The 17,492-nt window shown below is 41.6% G+C and overlaps 1 protein-coding gene across 1 annotated transcript in view; it reads left to right on the plus strand.

Annotated features, from left to right (window-relative positions):
• Nucleotides 1–17,492, plus strand: part of Efcab3 (EF-hand calcium binding domain 3) — a 102,537-nt gene that overhangs the window by 47,317 nt on the left and 37,728 nt on the right. Inside the window, exons 26-35 of the mRNA XM_040749895.1 lie at nucleotides 1,609–1,662; nucleotides 3,509–3,613; nucleotides 7,881–7,934; nucleotides 9,278–9,382; nucleotides 10,984–11,037; nucleotides 11,677–11,781; nucleotides 12,522–12,575; nucleotides 13,500–13,604; nucleotides 14,243–14,296; nucleotides 16,278–16,382. Of these exons, the coding sequence (XP_040605829.1) occupies nucleotides 1,609–1,662; nucleotides 3,509–3,613; nucleotides 7,881–7,934; nucleotides 9,278–9,382; nucleotides 10,984–11,037; nucleotides 11,677–11,781; nucleotides 12,522–12,575; nucleotides 13,500–13,604; nucleotides 14,243–14,296; nucleotides 16,278–16,382 (795 nt within the window). The remainder of the gene's footprint in view (nucleotides 1–1,608; nucleotides 1,663–3,508; nucleotides 3,614–7,880; nucleotides 7,935–9,277; nucleotides 9,383–10,983; nucleotides 11,038–11,676; nucleotides 11,782–12,521; nucleotides 12,576–13,499; nucleotides 13,605–14,242; nucleotides 14,297–16,277; nucleotides 16,383–17,492) is intronic.

The raw sequence follows: 17,492 nt of genomic DNA on the forward strand, positions 1-17,492 counted from the left end.
ACATACATCATACATGTGTATACAAGAGTTTTACCTGTGTGGGGGGGATATATATATCAAATGCATGTAGTGCCCACAGAGGCCAGAAGAGGGAATCAGATCCCCGCAGGACTAGAGTTTCAGACAGTTGTGAGCTGCCACATGGGTGCTGGGAATTGAACCCAGGTCCTCAAAAACAGCAGCCAGTGCTCCTAACCACTGAGCTGTCTGTCCAGTCCCCACATGTGCACATGTTAAAGTCAGAGGACAGCAAGTGGAATGGGTTTTCACTTCCACAGTCTTTGTCCTTGGGACTGAACTCAGGTCTTCAATTGGTGACAAGTTCATTTACCTGCTGAGTCAGCCTTCTAGCCCAACCCCAACTCCTCAGAGGTAAAGGTAGGATAATCCCTGCAAGTTCAAAGCCATCCTTGTTGTAATTTAAGAAAAGTCTAATGAAAGAGAAAGACATGCAACAGGGTTCAAGCAGAAGGTTTTTATTAGGGTAAGGAATCATAAAAAAAGGGGAAAGGGGAGGGAGACCATATTCTGGGGATAGGAACAGCAGAAGAGAGAGAAAGGGGGGATAGACAGAGAGAGGCAGAGAAAGAGAGAGAGGGATGGGAGGTAGGCAGGGCCCTTTTAAAAGGGAACATAGTGAATATGCACAGGTGATACCTTAGTGCCTGCAGCTGAGGGCGTATCCTGTCAGAACCCCAAGAACAGGCCAGTGCAGATGCCTGAATACTAACAATCCTGGTCTACATTGAGTTCCTGGCAAAAAAATTCTCTTATTTTTTCCAGCAACTTTTTATTACTTGTTTTGGTTGGTATATATAATATGATGCATTTTATTATGACATTTTCATACATATATAATTCTGTCTCACTCATATTTGTATTCTCACTACCCTCCTTCATCTTCCTCCCCCTTTTCCTCACTGACCCCCTTCTTTCTCCCAAGTAACTCCCCTTCTGCTTCATGCCATATGTAAATATATTTGTGTGTGTACATGTATTTTAAAATAGATTCTACACATGACAGAAAACATAACCTTTAAAAATTCTCTCATTATATAGCCAGAATTGACAATCTGAATTCCTCTGGCTCTGCCTCCCAGGTGTTGAGAAGATTACAGGCAGGAACCTGTGCCAAGTTTCCAGCCAGCACTTCTAAAACTCCAGTGCTCATTTTGATTTAGGTTTAGGAAAAGGTTCCCTAAGGCAGGGGTCCTATCTGAAGATTGGTTGTTGTTGTTCCTTTGGGAAAAATAAGACTTACAAATCTGGAAGAAAATGAAAGGATAGAATGGTAGAAAAACTGAAGAAAAAGGATGAAGCCAAATTTAAAAAGAAAAAACAAAAGTTTTGTCCTTCAATACACCTGGGTACCACTAATTATTTTTGTACTCAACCTGGTGGATTAGGTTCCCTGTGCTGGGGGTCTAATCAGGGTCTTTGGCATCCTAAGCAAACATACCACCTCTGACTGCAGTCTTGATGGGCTTTTCCTGAGTAGTGCTCATCTCACTGAACATGATTTGTGATGTTTCTAAATTTTTCCTTTCTGTATGTATGAACATAGACTTGTATCATCCTTCAAAAATATCATTGTGTTTTATTCTACAGTTGACAAAACACTGTTTAGGAAAGAATTACTATCTGGTGTGAAGTCCTTCAAAGGTGAGTGAGAAAAAGAACAAAAAACAATAAAATTTGAGACTTTTTTACAATATAAAATAACGAACTATAAGTTTCATTCAGTAATCATTTGCTATATACTAGGTATTCAAGAATCATCTGGAATATAAAATAATGTATAGGAAAATGGACTTATACATTTTTTACTACCCTTACCTCCTGTTTTCCCTGAGTACATCTCTGTTTTTAATTAAACTCTTACTTGATGTTTTATTCATTTTACATTTAATACTCAAATATCATTTTCAGAATTTTGGATTCTTGTTAATTTGATTCAATGAAAATGAATGTTTTCATTCATTATTTAAAATAAAATGTTATTTTTTCTTATCATGACTAGTTTTATGTCAACTTGACACAAACTGCAGTCATTGAGAGGAGGGAACCTCAGTTAAGAAAATACCTTCATAAGATCACTGTAGACAAGACTGTAGGGTATTTTCTCAATTAGTGATTAGTGGGGAGAGCCCAGCCCACTGTGGGTGGTGCCATCCCTGAGCTGGTGGTACTGAGTTCTATAAGAAAGCAGGTTGAGCAAGCCGTGGGGAGCAAGCCAATAGGCAGCACCTTCCATGGCCTCTGCATCAGCTCCTGCCCTGCTTGAGTTCCTGTCCTGACTTCCTTCAATGGTGAACAGTAAGCCAAATAAACCCTTTCCTCCCCAAATTGCTTTTGGTCATTGAAGATGAGGATGTAATTATTTCACTAGACCCAAGATAAATGATGAATGGGTGTTTATTGGGGAACAATTACACAGAAAAATACAAAGAACCATAGGAGCGTTTCTCTGCCCTTTCTACCGGATAGACTGACCCACCAGAAAGAAGGCACAAAGGAAAGCCATACCTCAAGCTTCCCCGAGGTCACACCCTGAGGTGTGGCCACTGGCACAAGTTCACTGCAAGACAGCTATAGGTCATGGTGTTTCATGACAGCAATAGAAACCCTAACTAAGAAGTATATCATTATTGTTTCTAAACTTTGAATTTCTTATAAGAGTCATGTGTTCATTGATCTACTGGAATATGAACATTAATTGCTAACAATTAAAATTACCCCTTTATATATTAACTATAAGCACATTGTCATATACATAGAAAATATTTACCTGGTTGGTTATTTGCTTTTTATTTTTATATGCTGTATTGAAATAAAACACATGCTATCCAGTTCATTCACTCAAAGTATACAACTCAAGGGTTTTTAGTACACTAATAGAGTTGTACAATATCACAACAATCAATTTTGCAACACTTCATCACCCCAAAATGCAACTCTGCCCATTAGCAGTGACTACACATATCCCTAGTTCTCCAGGTCTACGTAACTATGATCAACTTTGATATATGGGTATTTTTCATTTTTGTGAACTCAGCCACTTCTCTGGTTTCTCTTTGTTTTCCTGTGGCTTGTTTTTTTAACATTTAATTTAATACAATATATATATTACAGATGTATTGTAATATATGTACCTTATATAATACATATATTACATATATAATATATATTGCATATTATATAACATGCACATTGACACTTCATAAATAACTCATATTTCAGATTGAGTAAATGAAAACCATGCTAGTAGGTTTTAACAATTCTCATTGACTATAGTTTTCCTTTTATGTAAAAGTATACATTGTCAAAGTGCACTTTTCTCCCTTGCATACTTCTCTCAGAAGCTTAATTCTGGAAGCACATTCCTGACTGCCATGTGACTAGCCTGACTTGCTATAATTAGCACCTTTGTGCTTTCCCTTCTGGGTAGGAGTTGACAGTCTAAATTTTTCATTTTGTAACAACTTTACCGTTTCTTGTTTTTATTAAGGAGGGAAGGTTAACGTCCACCACGTGAAAAATGTTCTTCAAAAGACAGGCTTCAAACTGGAAGCAAAAGAACTGAAGGACCTGCAGGCTCACCTGCCAGTGACTGGTGAGCTTTGGGACATCTTTGTCCCAGACACAATATCTGTCCGGCCTGAGAGCCCCAAGGAAAGAAACAACATGTGGAGAAAAACTGAGAGCAGAGAGAATGCCAGACTTTTCCTACAGAACCATGCTGGTGACAAATGCCAAGGATTGGTTAATGTAGAAATATGCAGAGGGTAGAGACTTAAGAGGGACGTAGACTAAAGAGGAAGAGTACTATTAGACAATTGAAAGTGTGTGGACCACAGTGGCACAGAACTCAGCAAACAAAAGCAGGTAGATCTCTGTGTGCTTCATGCCAACCTGGTCTACATAATGAGGTCTGAGCTCATTATGGACTACATAATGAGACCCTATTTTTTTTAAAAATTGAAATGCTATTTCCTGAGTATTAATGCTATTAAGTCTTTAATAAATGTATCTAAAAACTATGAAACTGATTAGCAAAGATGTCAGTGCCTCACTAGGGGCTCTTAATTGTTTTGACTCAGAACTTCTTTATGCTGTTTTATAAATTATTAGTTATCAATAGTTATTGTGTTAGAAACTAAAACACTTTAATAAATCATACATATTATATCACCACAAAAAGAAACTAAAACACATTTTAATAATGTTTATGTAGCAATTCTTTAAGCTCTATTATCTTATTGTCATTGCATAGCCTGGTGAGGAAATTACTATGAAGCCTCAGGCTGACTTCAAACTCCTGATTCTCCTGCCTCGGTCCTAAGTGCTGGGATTACAAATATGTAGACTAATTTTCTTTTCCACCCAGTCCCGCAGCATTTTGTCCCAAATAAACACACAGAGACTATATTAATTATAAACTGTTTGGCCGATGACTCAGGCTTCTTATTGACTAACTCTGTCTTAATTTTTTTTTTTTTTGGTTTTCCGAGACAGGGTTTCTCTGTATTGTTTTGGAGGCTGTCCTGGAACTCACTCTGTAGACCAGGCTGGCCTCGAACTCACAGAGATCTGCCTGCCTCTGCCTCCCGAGTGCTGGGATTAAAGGTGTGCTCCACCACCACCCGGCTGTCCTGTCTTAATTATTAACCCATTTCTACTAAACTATGTATTACCACAAGGCTGTGGCTTACCCATAATTCCCTAGCATGTTACTCCTTTAGCAGCTACATGGCATCTCCCTGGTGGCTCATTCTCTGCCTCTCCCCAGAATTCACCTTGTCTGGTAGCCCCACCTATACTTCCTGTCTGTCTACTGGCCAATCAGTGTTTTATTAAACCAGTAAGAGAACATGTACTCAGAAGGACATCCCCCATCACAAGTGTGTGCCACAAAGCCTGACCATTACATTCTTTGAAAATAACTATAAATTTATTACTTAATAAAATATATTTTATGAAACTATTTCCCAAAACAAAGAAAAAAGATGAGAATAATTGTCTTAAATTATTATTAATCATTTTAATGTATAGCTAGACTCCCATATATGCTTTCACATGCAATCTGCTGGAATATCTTGGTTATTTTATTTTATTCTGGTTTGAACTAGAGCCTCAGATATGATAGGCATGTATTCAACCACTGAGTTACAGCCCCCGCCCTTGCTGGACTAATTTAGTTTGGGTAAAAATATATATAAATTGCTGGTGGGAATGCCAACTGGTTCAGCCACTTTGGAAGTCAGTATGGAGATTCCTCAGAAAAATGGGAATAAACCTACCACAAGACCCAGCAACTCCACTCTTAGGCATATATCCAAAAGATGCCCATTCATACAACAAGGATGTCTGTTCCACTATGTTCATAGCAGCATTATTTGTAATAGCCAGAACTTGGAAGCAACCTAGATGCCCCTCAACCAAAGAGTAGATAGAGAAAATGTGGTACATTTACACAATGGAGTACTATTCAGCAGAAAAAAACAATGGAATCCTGAGATTTGCAGGCAAATCGATGACACTAGAAGAAACCTTCCTGAGTGAGGTAACACAGTCACAAAAAGAGAAACATGGCATGTACTCTCTCATATATGGATTTTAGACATAGATCTGGGGAGTGCCAGCCTACAATCCCATTGCCAGAGAGTCTGGGAAACAGAAACTTCATTCAGTGGCTGATGGAAGAAGAGGCAGACTCCCATGGCTAAGCACTGAGCTGAACTCAAGAAAGCCAGTAACAGAGAGGGAGGACTGATGACCAAAGGGATTAAGACTGGGCTGGTTTAACCCCCAGAAACAGCTGACCTGACAAGGGTTAACTCTTTAATCCCAGGCTAATGCCTGGGAATCCAGCATGGGACTGATCAAGACCCCCTGAATGGGGGTGTCAGTGAGGAGGCCTAGGTAATCTATTGAGCCTTGGGCAGTAGATCAGTATTTATCCTGAGTATACACAGGGACTTTGGACTCCCATCCAACAATGTGAGATGCACTCTCACCCTGAACTCTTGGGGGAGAGTCTAGGCCCTGCCCTGGATGAAATGACAGACTATGGACTCCCAAGGAGGGCCTCACCCTCCCTTGGGAAATGAGGGGATATTGGGGGGGTGTTGGGGTAGGGCACGGGAGGAGGGGAGGGAAACGGACAGGGACCTGGAACTGACTTGTGAAGCAACCTTGTTTCTAATCTAAATTTAAATTTAAAAATAAATTTAAAAATCACAAAATATGAAAAAAATGTATATATAGCCTTATAGATGGAGTTTTCCTGTCCTTCAGCCATTTTCAAATAAATATACAAAGGCTTTTATTAATTGTAAAAGCTCAGCCAATAGCTCAGACTTGCTTCCAGCTAACTCTTACATTTAAAACAACCCATATTTCTTATTTATGGTTTGCCATGCAGCTTGGTACCTTTTCTCAATATGGCATGCCCATCTTGCTTCTCCCTGTCTCTGCGGGGAACTCCTCTGACTCTGCCCTTCCTCGCCAGCATTCTCAGTTTGGCTCTCCTGCCTAACTTTATCCTGTCCAGATATTGACCAGTCAGTTTGTTGATTAAATCAATCATAGGTCATATATTCACACAGTGTACAGAAGGATTATTCCACAGCATAACCTGACTCCATACATATGCAAATAATTGGCAAGAGAAGCATTCAATAGCCTTTTCAATGAGATTCTTCCTTGCTATTATCCCAAAACTCAACAAGTAGCCTCTTAAAACTTAGCTACCATATGGGGTCAGAAAAATCTATCATTGAACCTTCTGTATACTTGGTTACACTAAATCGTATTAGTCTGCCTTAGCCTTTCATCTTTATCCATGCATGATTTCATAACATGCTTTGGTCATTTATACAATATTGACTAATTATACCAATCCCATAAGTATTGTTTACTCAATAGTCTTTAAATCAGATTTACATCTAACGAGATGGCTCAGTCCATCTCCTTTCCACACAAGCATGAGGACCCAAGTTCAATCCCCAGAACCCACATAAAAAGCTGGACATCACACACACTTGTAAGCACTGAGGAAGTGGAGACAGACTTGATCCCTGGTGTTTGCTGATCAACAATCCTGACATAATTGGTCCCAGGTCCCAGTGGAAATATGGTAGATGACTCCTGAGGAATGACAGCTAAGGTTGAACTCTAACCTACACACACACACACACACACACACACACACACACACACACACACACACTAAATGAGTAAATAAATGCCTTTGCTGCTTTGTCAGGGACATTCTGAAGTGACAACTCTCTGTGAGCACACACAGCGAAGGACAGAAGGGTGGCTACTACCTCCAGATGCCATTAGCTCAAAGACGGCAGTAGTTTTCCCCATTCTAGTGCAAATGGAGACACTGTGGGACAGGTACAGGGTGTGGGTGCTCAGGGGGCCAGTGGACCACACTCTGAGAAGTGCGATTCTGACCTGACTATGGCCACAAAGCGTGAGAGGGAGAGGCCTCCTGACACCAGCAAACTCCACACCCAGAATGCTGTGAGGAGGAAAAGAGCATAGTCACTGAGCAGACACACACCTACTGCTTGAATCTTTTCTCTATTACATGTGTTCTTGTTGATTTAAAAATAAAAATTCTGAACCGGCGGTGGAGGCGCACGCCTTTAATCCCAGCACTCACGGGGCAGAGGCAGGCAGATCTCTGTGAGTTCAGGACAGCTAGGGCTGTTACACAGAGAAACCCTGCTTCAAAACACCAAAAACAAAAATAAAATTATGAACAAAGGTATGAAAACTGCTGTAATTCTACATGCCATATTTCAAGAACTATATGATTTTTTTAATCTGCCTTCATCTTTGAATCTAAATTTTGGATTTTCTTGCAGAACATGAAAAGGTTGACTTGGATGTATTGATGGATGCAGCAAAATCTTTCACAGGTGGGAATTCCTCTAAGACGGAGCCCTGATCTGGGTAGGGAATTACCTTTCTTTAGTGGCAGTCTGTCCCTCCAGTGTTCACTAAGGTCACTCTGCTTCTCATCTATTCATAGTTTTGACTCATTGATAGCAATTTCCAGTATTAGAAATTTAGGAGAACTACAGACCTCTCAGAGAGAAATACTAACTTCATTATTTGTCGCTGTAACAATAAACGGCATACTTGTTGAGGGTATAGGTAACTGTTTATTGTAGAAATTACCTACAAGAGAAAACGGGCAACCCAGATGGGTCAAGTAGCCTTCGCTACCGAACCGGAAGCCAAAAAGAGAGCGAATGTGGTTCTGCTGCAGTCTTTTATAAGAACCTCCTTACATGCATCTAGCCAGGCCCACTTTTGGCATAGTTCACCGCCCTGTCTCTAGTCATGCCCAAAGTGGGTGTGGTTAGTGGCACGGTTCCGCCCTCTTGTATGCGCCTCTAGAGCACTATGTGGCTAATGGTGCAGTCCTAAGTTTCCTCCTACAAATATTTGTATCAGTACAGTGTTCATTTCACTGGTGTCAGAAGAAACAAAGTATAGATTACCATAGTGAATTTGAATGCAAAAATTTTATATCAGGAATATGAACAGTCAGTCTCATAATTCAAGCCATTAAGTAGAAATGAGAGATTTTGACTTGCAAGTACAATATATAAGTCCTATACCATCTGTCGTAATGTTCTCATGCTTGTATAACAAAATACCACAGACTGAGTAATTTATAAACAGTAGATGTTTATTTTTATCACTGTGGAGTCTGGGAAACCCAACGCCAACACACTTGCATACTCAGTATCTGCTGAGCTTCGGACCACTTCCTGCTTTAGGGTGGTACCTTTGGCACTGTGTCTTCCTCGCACTGTGGAGGATGGAAAGGGAAAACAAAGGGCCTCCTGCTTTGTGGGGCCTCCTCATAGGTTCAGAATCCCGTGCAGGAAAAGCCCCATGACCTCACTTCCTCCTGAAGCTCCTGCCTCTTGTTACCATTATACCGAAGATGAAGTTTCAATGAGAATTCTGGAGAGAACTCAAATTGTAATGCTGCCACAGTCACTAGCTGTCACACAGTGCTGCTCCGTGCTGTGCTGACCCCCAGCACAGTAGACAAGTGTTGTGCTCTTACCGACTTTAAAAAAATGCTTTCAAATACTGACTTTCAAATAACCCCAAATTAGTGGTGTTGGCTCACATCTTAGTGCTTGCTTTGCCTTGCAGATAGAGACAGTGCTGTACTTTGTTACATTTCTCTTAAACTAAAATCGTTATCTCTTAACCTGAAATGACTTCCATTTACTTAAAGGAGAAAGGGTTGACACCAAAGACTTAAAAAACGTTCTTGGAAGCATGGGAATTGCACTCACTGAAAGAGAGGAGTCGAGGCTGTTAAAATCTCTGCCCATCGCTAGTGAGTATTTAGCATGCTGCCGGTGTTCAGAGGAATGAATGGGGTCTGTGGGCTTCTGGGTGAGAACCGTGGTGAATAAGAAGCCCTTGTCTTGTTTTGTGTTTCAATTTGAAAATGAGAAACTTCTGTCTTATATTCAGCCAGTGAGCCCTGGCTAAATTCTCTAGCCCCGTGTCCAACCTCCTGCAGTGTACCTCACTTCTGTCTGTCCCCTGGGAAACCTCCCACCTCCCCACAATCTAGCTAAAACGTGAGTTCCTGTGATCAGGGTCCCTCCAGCAACACGAGTTTGTTCGGACTGTACCCGCTCTGTCAGTGACAGGACCCACAAGCCCCTCTGGAATTCCACCCCAGACCGCCTGCATGGCTCAGAGCTGGAGACGGGAGACCTAGAGGCTTTACTGACTTTCACCTATGCATCCCCAGGGACCCCAACAGAGCCGTTCTTCCCTGCCCCCATTGTTCCTATCCCAATTGTCCCCCAAGCAAGGGCAAGCTTGCACACTGGCAAGGGTACTAGTGCCCCCTGGAGGAGCAGCAGTTTCCTGAGTGGCCAAAGCTTAGTACCCATCTGAATTCTTGTTACATGCTCCCAAGACTGCATGTTTCCCTGTGTCTGCCACCTCCTCCGTCTGAATTCTTGCTGCATGCTCCCAAGGCTGCCCATTCCCTGTGTCTGCCCTTCCCCCACCTGCCTCCTCATGGTTCTCTCCAGGAACCAATGTTGATAACTGCCTCCGCTTCCCCTCCCCTACATCCTCCCTTCTTGTCTTCCCTGCCTCCCTCCCTCCCTTTGATGCTGCCTGTGATCTCTTCTGCCTGCCACCCTGCAGCTTTCTTAGCACTTTGGTTCTACGAAAGTAGCAAGGAGAGGCAGATGGCCTGTACTGGAGACTACATCAGACACGTGCCGGACACGGAGGCTCCAAAGGCTGGAGCTCTCTGGGGCCAGATAGAACCCATGAGAATATGTTGTACTCATGGATGTTATCTGTCCCAATCTTACTTCACCTTCACTTACGGAGTTAATTTAACAAGTAATTCAAAATATTTCTTTTTATCACTGCTCAAATTGACAACTTTTTATGAGGAAGAGAGCGACTCATTACACAGCTCAGACTGGCCTTGAACTCACTGGCCTCAAATCATGATCTTCCTGTCTCAGCTTCCCAAATGCTGAAAAGAGGCATGTGCTATCATGCCTGGCTGGTAACTCCTTTTAATATTACCCTTTTATATGGTCTGCCATTTGGGCTAAACATATAGGTATGCCTCATGAACAGAGAGAGGGGGAAAGACAGAGGCTATAGTGCAATAGCAAAGGAAAACAATAAGAAAGGAGAAGAGAAAATAAAATGTGTAACACTCCTTATCAGTTGCCATGTGTCCCAACTAAGTCTTAGACTTAGCACGCTGAGAGCAGTCCTTCTGCTGTTACCTGAGGGTGAAACACATTCCTAGATGAGTCATATAAAAATGTGTTGTAATTCTTGGCTAGAGATGTAACTCAGTGGTTAGCTGCTTGCCTCGTTGTACAAGGGTAGAGAAAGGGGAGGGGATACAGTGTCACCCTTTTCCCTGTGTTTCACCATGTCTTACAGAGGATGGGACTGTCTTTAAGAAACGATTGCTGGACAGTGTGGTGTCCATCAAAGGTAAGCATCCTGAGAACAGGCTTGCAATTCCTGCACATTGCATTTGCTTTGTTTGAAGGTCTCATTGATTGGGATCTTGCTAACCCACATGGCTAACAGCCTAACATTCCTCTCTTGTCTTACTGCGGCTGAGCAAGACATTGTCAGTACTGTGTCACTGTAGCAGACTTGGGGTTGTTTTCATTTATGAGGTTATCTTTATGACAGCTTATCTTCCTCTGAAAGTTGTGCCTCAGTGAGGAGCCTTTTCTCTTCCCAACTCCAACAGTGCCCGATCTGGGTTGTAAAATACCCAACATCTCACTGTCTCCCTGGGATTGGATTGGATCCATGGTCCTTAATATCCATAGCCTTTTTTTCAGAACTTATTTTTTAAATTATGTGTCTTATATGTGGGTATATGCACATGTGTGCAGGAGCCCATGGAGTCCAGAAGAGAGTCTCCTCCCCTGGAGCTGGAGTTACAAGTAACTGTGAGCTGTGTGATGTGTGTGCTGGGAACCGGACTGCAGTCTTCTGGGAGAGCAGAACACACTAGTAGCCCCCGAGTCTCTCCCGCTCCACTCTCCATGTCCTTAAAGCTGCTGTCTCCCACCTTGGGAATTCCTTGCATTTACTTCCATCTCCTTATTTCCTAAGGGAAGAAAGTTCACAGCTCTAAACTACCAATCGTTTTGAAGGCTGCAGAATTTGAATTTGAGAAGGAAGATTATGATGACCTGATAAATCACCTGCCTATCGATGGTGAGTACTTCAGATACCACTGTCCTAAAAAGGAAGCCAGGGCTTGGTATAAGGCCTTCTAAGAGTTTTTTTTAAGTCAGTCTCTTAGGAAAGCTTATGGAATATTTCACTGTGTTCCGAGTAGTCTATGCAGTCAGTTAAAAATGCGACCCGCCCTCATTTCTTCCCTTGTCTCTTCCTTCTCATGTTTACCTGTTTCTGTTTGTTTTGGCTTGGCTTGTAGCCTATATGCTTGTCGGCTATGCATAGCCATCCTCCTGAGTGCTGGGATTACTGGCATAAGCATATGTATTTTTTTAATGAAACAGTTCATTAATGGTTTGATAAGATCAATTTAGCTGGACAGGAATGTCAAAGAGGCAAAAACCAGTGTAATCCATTAGGAAGAAAATAAGACATGAGCTGCAGCCTAGGGCCTTCATGAGAGTATTCTGGAATTCAGACCCAGAAGGAAGGAGGCTAGAGGGAAGGAGTGACAGTACACCTCAGAATGGTGTGCTAGACGGAAGGAGTGACAGTACACTCAGAATGGTGTTTGGTGATGGGCAACGTCTCCAAACCTCCTCCAGCTTCTCCTTTTTGTTTCTTCTTGAGCTAAAATAGTTCATAATAGAAATTGTGAAAGATGGCTTAATCCCAGCTCTTTACAGCAAGTTTGGTTTCTTTGTTGTTGTTGTTGTTGTTGTTGTGACTTTTCCAAATCTAACTGGAGCTCTGTGCCTGGATGTCTTTTCTTACAGAAAATGAAATGGTTGATTTAGATGTGCTCATGAATGAAGCAAAAACTTTTACTGGTGAGTAGTTTTGGTTAAAAGGTATTCGTTATTAACTAAGGCCTTAGTATTTTATAGAAGAAAATGTTGTATTCAAACACTAGTTTCCTTTTGGGGCTACCACTGACATGCTAAATTAACTCTCCTACAAAATGAAGAGTTGAATATGTGTTCCACACTCTTATATTTGATTTGGGTTTTGCTTATATAGGACCTGTGGGTGTGTGGTATGTGTGTATGGTGTGTTATTTGTGTGTTTATATATGTGTATGTATGTGTGTGTGGTATGTGTATGTGTGTGTGTTTATATGTGTGTATGAGTGTACGGCGTGTGTATGGTGTTTGTGTGTGTGTGTTGGACTTGGGGAGTCATTATTGGGGATTAGACCTGCTGTCTAAATAGCCAAAGCATAAATTCGGTCTCAAAGTGGGGTTTGATCTGTATCTGGAATGTGAACTTTCCCTTCTCTTGAATTGAAGTATAAATTCTCCTTCTATAACATGTGACACATTCACATGTACCTTGAATTTATGTAGCTTAACGATTTTCCTTGAAATTTTACCCCTATAATAGTATTATGCCCCATAAGTAATTTAAATAATTTTTCTATCATCTAAAACCATCCATGCTTGGGGCATAGCTCAGCCCCGAGAGTGCTTGCAGGAGGACCGGTTAATCCAAGTGCTAGCGATAGAGTCAGGCAACCCCTGGGGTTCACTTGAAGTCAGAAATCATCATTACCTACTCAGAGGACCCCACTTCCCAGTGAGAGACTCTACCTCAAAAATAAAAGACGGGAGCCTCCTGAGACTCAAAGGCTGACTTCTGGCCTCCACACGCACATGTACAGCACAGGAGTGCTTGCACAGCCACCCCATACGTAAATAAAAGCACTTACCCATTGCTAAAATTCTTACCTGGTAAAAATCTGCATCTTTCTAAAGGGAAGAGAGTCGAAGTTGATGATCTGAAAAATGTGCTGAGGAAATTGGGTCTGGTGCTCTCCGACAAAGAGTACAAGGATCTGCAGAAAGCCCTGTCAGTTTACGGTGTGTACCAAGGTCACTCCTTCAGACTTGGATTGGGGGCAGAGGGGTGAATGCTTCTGGAATTATACATTGGTATCCCAGAAAACACAGTTCTCATGGTAGGAGAAATCTTGTTGCCTATTCTTGAAGACTGACAGTGTCTCTCCCAAACCTCTACCATCAAACTTAAATGTCCCTGCTGCCCTGGGCATATTGCCAACTCTAAATGATGACCAAGAAGAGCAAGGGAGAGATGACTCGGAAATTCTGAGTGCTTGTTGCTCTTGCAGAGGACCAGGGCTTGGTTCTGAGCACCCACAAATCAACTCAAACCCATCTATAACTCCAGTTCCAGTGGATCTGATGCCCTCTCTGGAGTCCGCACACATGTAATGCACAAAACACCCACACACAGCTTTCAAAAGAAAAGGGGGGAAGGGGGAATTCAGATTTTCTAATTCAGTTATTGTATATACTTATAACTCACTTCTTCATATTTGGTTCCAATCTTACATTATGGTAAAAGTAAACTTCTAAACAAATCAGAAGGGTTGTTTGAGAGGTTTTCCTAAAATCATGGATATTGCCTTGTGTTCCTGCTGTCTCTGTCAGTCTTCCCAACAATTAGCTTACGTCCTGAATGCTATCTTACCTTACAGCTGGTAAGAAGATATATAAGAAGCGACTGCTAAAGTTCGTGAAGGGTCTCAAAGGTGAGTGAGACACATGGTGGGAAAGCAAGTAAAAATCCTTGGCCAGATGCCTATAGCCCTCCTCCTTGGGAAGCTGAAGCAGGAAAGGTTATGAGTTCAAATCCTGTGCACATTATGTAGCAAGGAGGGAAACATTCATGTTTACTGTTAGCTCTTAAAATGTTCCAGCTTCGCTCCCTGCCAACTTACTGGTCCATCGATAGGACTTGTAACTTGCTTCTCATGTTTGAACGCATAAACTTAGAGAGACATAGAAAATCTTAGCAGTTTTCTGGTTAGAGTTGTGTTGACTGGCTATTTCAGTCATAAGACATTAGACTGGCCTTCTCCTCTGTTGATTACTCATGGAGACTGGAGACGCCTGGATTGGTTTAAAGGGAATATCCTATTTCTAGTTTATATACCACTGTCCTTTAAATTTGGTATGTGTATGTGTGGTTGTTTTTGGGGATAGGACCTTATTCTGTAGCCCAGAGTCGCCTGAAATTCATTTTGTAGTCCAGGCTGGCCTCCAATTTTCAGCAATCCTCTTATCTCGGACAATTAAGTAATGGGGTACAACTATGATCCACTACACCAGGTGCTCTTTTTTTTAATTAGGAGACTATATTTTAAAGTGCTACCAGAGACTGAGACAGGAAGATTTCATGTTTGAAGGCATCCTGTACAATGTAGTCATATAATTTTTAAGGACGTGATGGGGGTGTGACTCAGTGGTAGAGTGCTTACCTAGCATATGCAAGTCCTGGATTCAATTATGAAAAAAAACTACCAGAAAGTTCTCCAACTTGAAAAGTAACCATGTCTCAAGAAAAATCACTACTTGAGAAGTAAAGGCCAAGTAGGACAGAGCTGGAGAGACAGTTCAGTGGTTAAGAGCTGCTCCTGCAGAGGCCCCGGGTTCCATTCCAGCACCCACACGGTGGTCACAACCATCCGTAACTCCAGTTCCAGGGGATCCAATGCCCATCTGACCTCTGTGGGCACCAGGCATGCACATAGTGTGCATAAATACATGTCAGCAAAATACTCATATACCTAAAATAAAGTAAATCTAATTGACATGGCAATGTGATTGAGGGAAAATCCAGTGGGGTCCTAACCTGAGGTGAAAAGCTACAATTAATGACTGCTGAGAGAAAGAGTCTTCCCTAGCAATGAATATCCTAACTGGTTATCCAGTACCAGGTGGTCTGTCCTGTGCGTGTCTGTCTGTCTGTCTGTCGTCTGTCTGTCTGTCTGTCTGTGTCTGTATGTCTGTCTGTTTGTGTGTGTCTGTGTCTGTGTGTAGTACTGCACATATATATTTAGTATGTGCAATACTAAATTAACTCAGTAGATTGTATTTATACATTTATTTTTATATGTGTAACAATAATTAAAGAATAGGCAAGCCGGGTGTTGGCGGCGCATGCCTTTAATCCCAGCACTCGGGAGTCAGAGGCAGGTGGATCTCTGTGAGTTCGAGGCCAGCCTGGTCTACAGAGCAAATTCCAGGATAGCCTCCAAAACCAAAAAAAAGTAGAAAAGAAAAGAATTGGTAACCATGAATTTGAGAGGGGTTGTAAAGAGCAGTATAGAGAAATTTATATAACTATATTTTAATTTTTTAAATATTCTTAAAGTTTGTAAAATGTCAGGCAGGACAAGGCCTGTTTGATTCCCAGCACACACACACACACATACACACACACACACACACACACACACACACACAAAGAAAAGGCAAAAGTCTCCTTGTCTTCCACAGATGTAATCCTTCCATTAAAGACAAACACTCTTAACAAGTGAGTGCTATTTCCCCCAGGTTTTGTCTACGTTAGCAGATATATCTATATCTTGGGCATGCATACATTAGCAGTTTCCTTGGGCTCTAGTGGTTAACCTCCCAGCAGGAGTTTCTGATGTGTGAGCACAGTCAGTTTTCCTTACCCTTAAGCACCAACACCCACATTCTGATCCCATGCCCTTCTTTCCTAAGGGCCACGGGCCAAAATTAAAAAAGTGGAATCTCTCCTGGAAAACCTGGGAATTAAGATGAAAGATGAAGAACTTGAAGAACTAATAGCCCAACTGTCATCTGATGGTGAGTGTTGCAGACCCGCCCTGTTCATCAGAGAAATGCAGCCCTCTGTGAACACTGCTTCTGCGTCTCCTCTGCATCTGTCACTCATCTTGACCATTTCAGTGTCTTCATGAATATCAGGAGTTTTAAGCTTGCTGTGCCATGGACCTGTTTCTATACCAGCTATAACAGTACCCTTCTGAGCAAAATTTTTGAAGCACAGGATTACAAAGAAACAAGTGATACTAAAATTTAGTTTATCAAAACATTCAAATTACAAATGGTTACTACTTTTTAAAGAACTTAAGTTCTTCTAGCAGGTCAAATTGTTGTCACTTTAAAATATAGATGGGCATAGGCAACGTTTCAACATATTTGCAACAATAACACAGGCATGAACCTTGAGTGATTTATACTAGTGACAAAATTACAGGTTCTGCTGTCTATGGTTTGCTGTCTAAAGAATCTGGAAGAGAAAATACTAAGTTTCAGTTAGTAGTTAGTGAAAATAAGTATATATTTTTCCTGCTCAAGCTCAAGAAATCCCTGAATTCTATCAGTACATGAACACCCGGTTAAGAATCCCTGATAGTCATCCTGATCCCCTGTTCCCTGATGTATTTGTAAGCAGAGCTCTAACAAAGCAATAATGGAAACTATGTGAAGCAAGTTAAACAAGGAAATAAGTCAGTGTCTGGGGAGATGGTTCAGCAGTTAATGTATACTGTTCTTGCAGAGGGCCGGAGTTTGATTCCCAGCACCCATGTAGGGCAGCTCACAGCTGTCTGTAAATTGGGCTCCAGAACACCAAACACCTCTGATGTCCCTGGGCATCTGCTAATGTGCACATTCCCACACAGAGACACAACACACACAATCAAAAAATGCATACACATAGACCCACATGCAATGAAATGGAAATCTACCTTGTTTCTCTGAAATGATGTAGATGAAAGCAGAGCTCTGAGCTGGAGAATGATGCTGTTAATTAGGAAAAATATACATAAACTAAAATATATTACTGTGCCATTGTTCTGTAAACATTGAATATGATGTCCTGATGCCACTGAAACATGTCCTGTGGCAGAACAGAGCATGAAATGCCAGCTCCAGCTTCTCTCCAACCATGAA

The sequence above is a fragment of the Mesocricetus auratus genome, unplaced genomic scaffold (assembly GCF_017639785.1).
Source record: "Mesocricetus auratus isolate SY011 unplaced genomic scaffold, BCM_Maur_2.0 Super-Scaffold_100007, whole genome shotgun sequence".
In the NCBI taxonomy this organism is placed as follows: domain Eukaryota; kingdom Metazoa; phylum Chordata; class Mammalia; order Rodentia; family Cricetidae; genus Mesocricetus; species Mesocricetus auratus.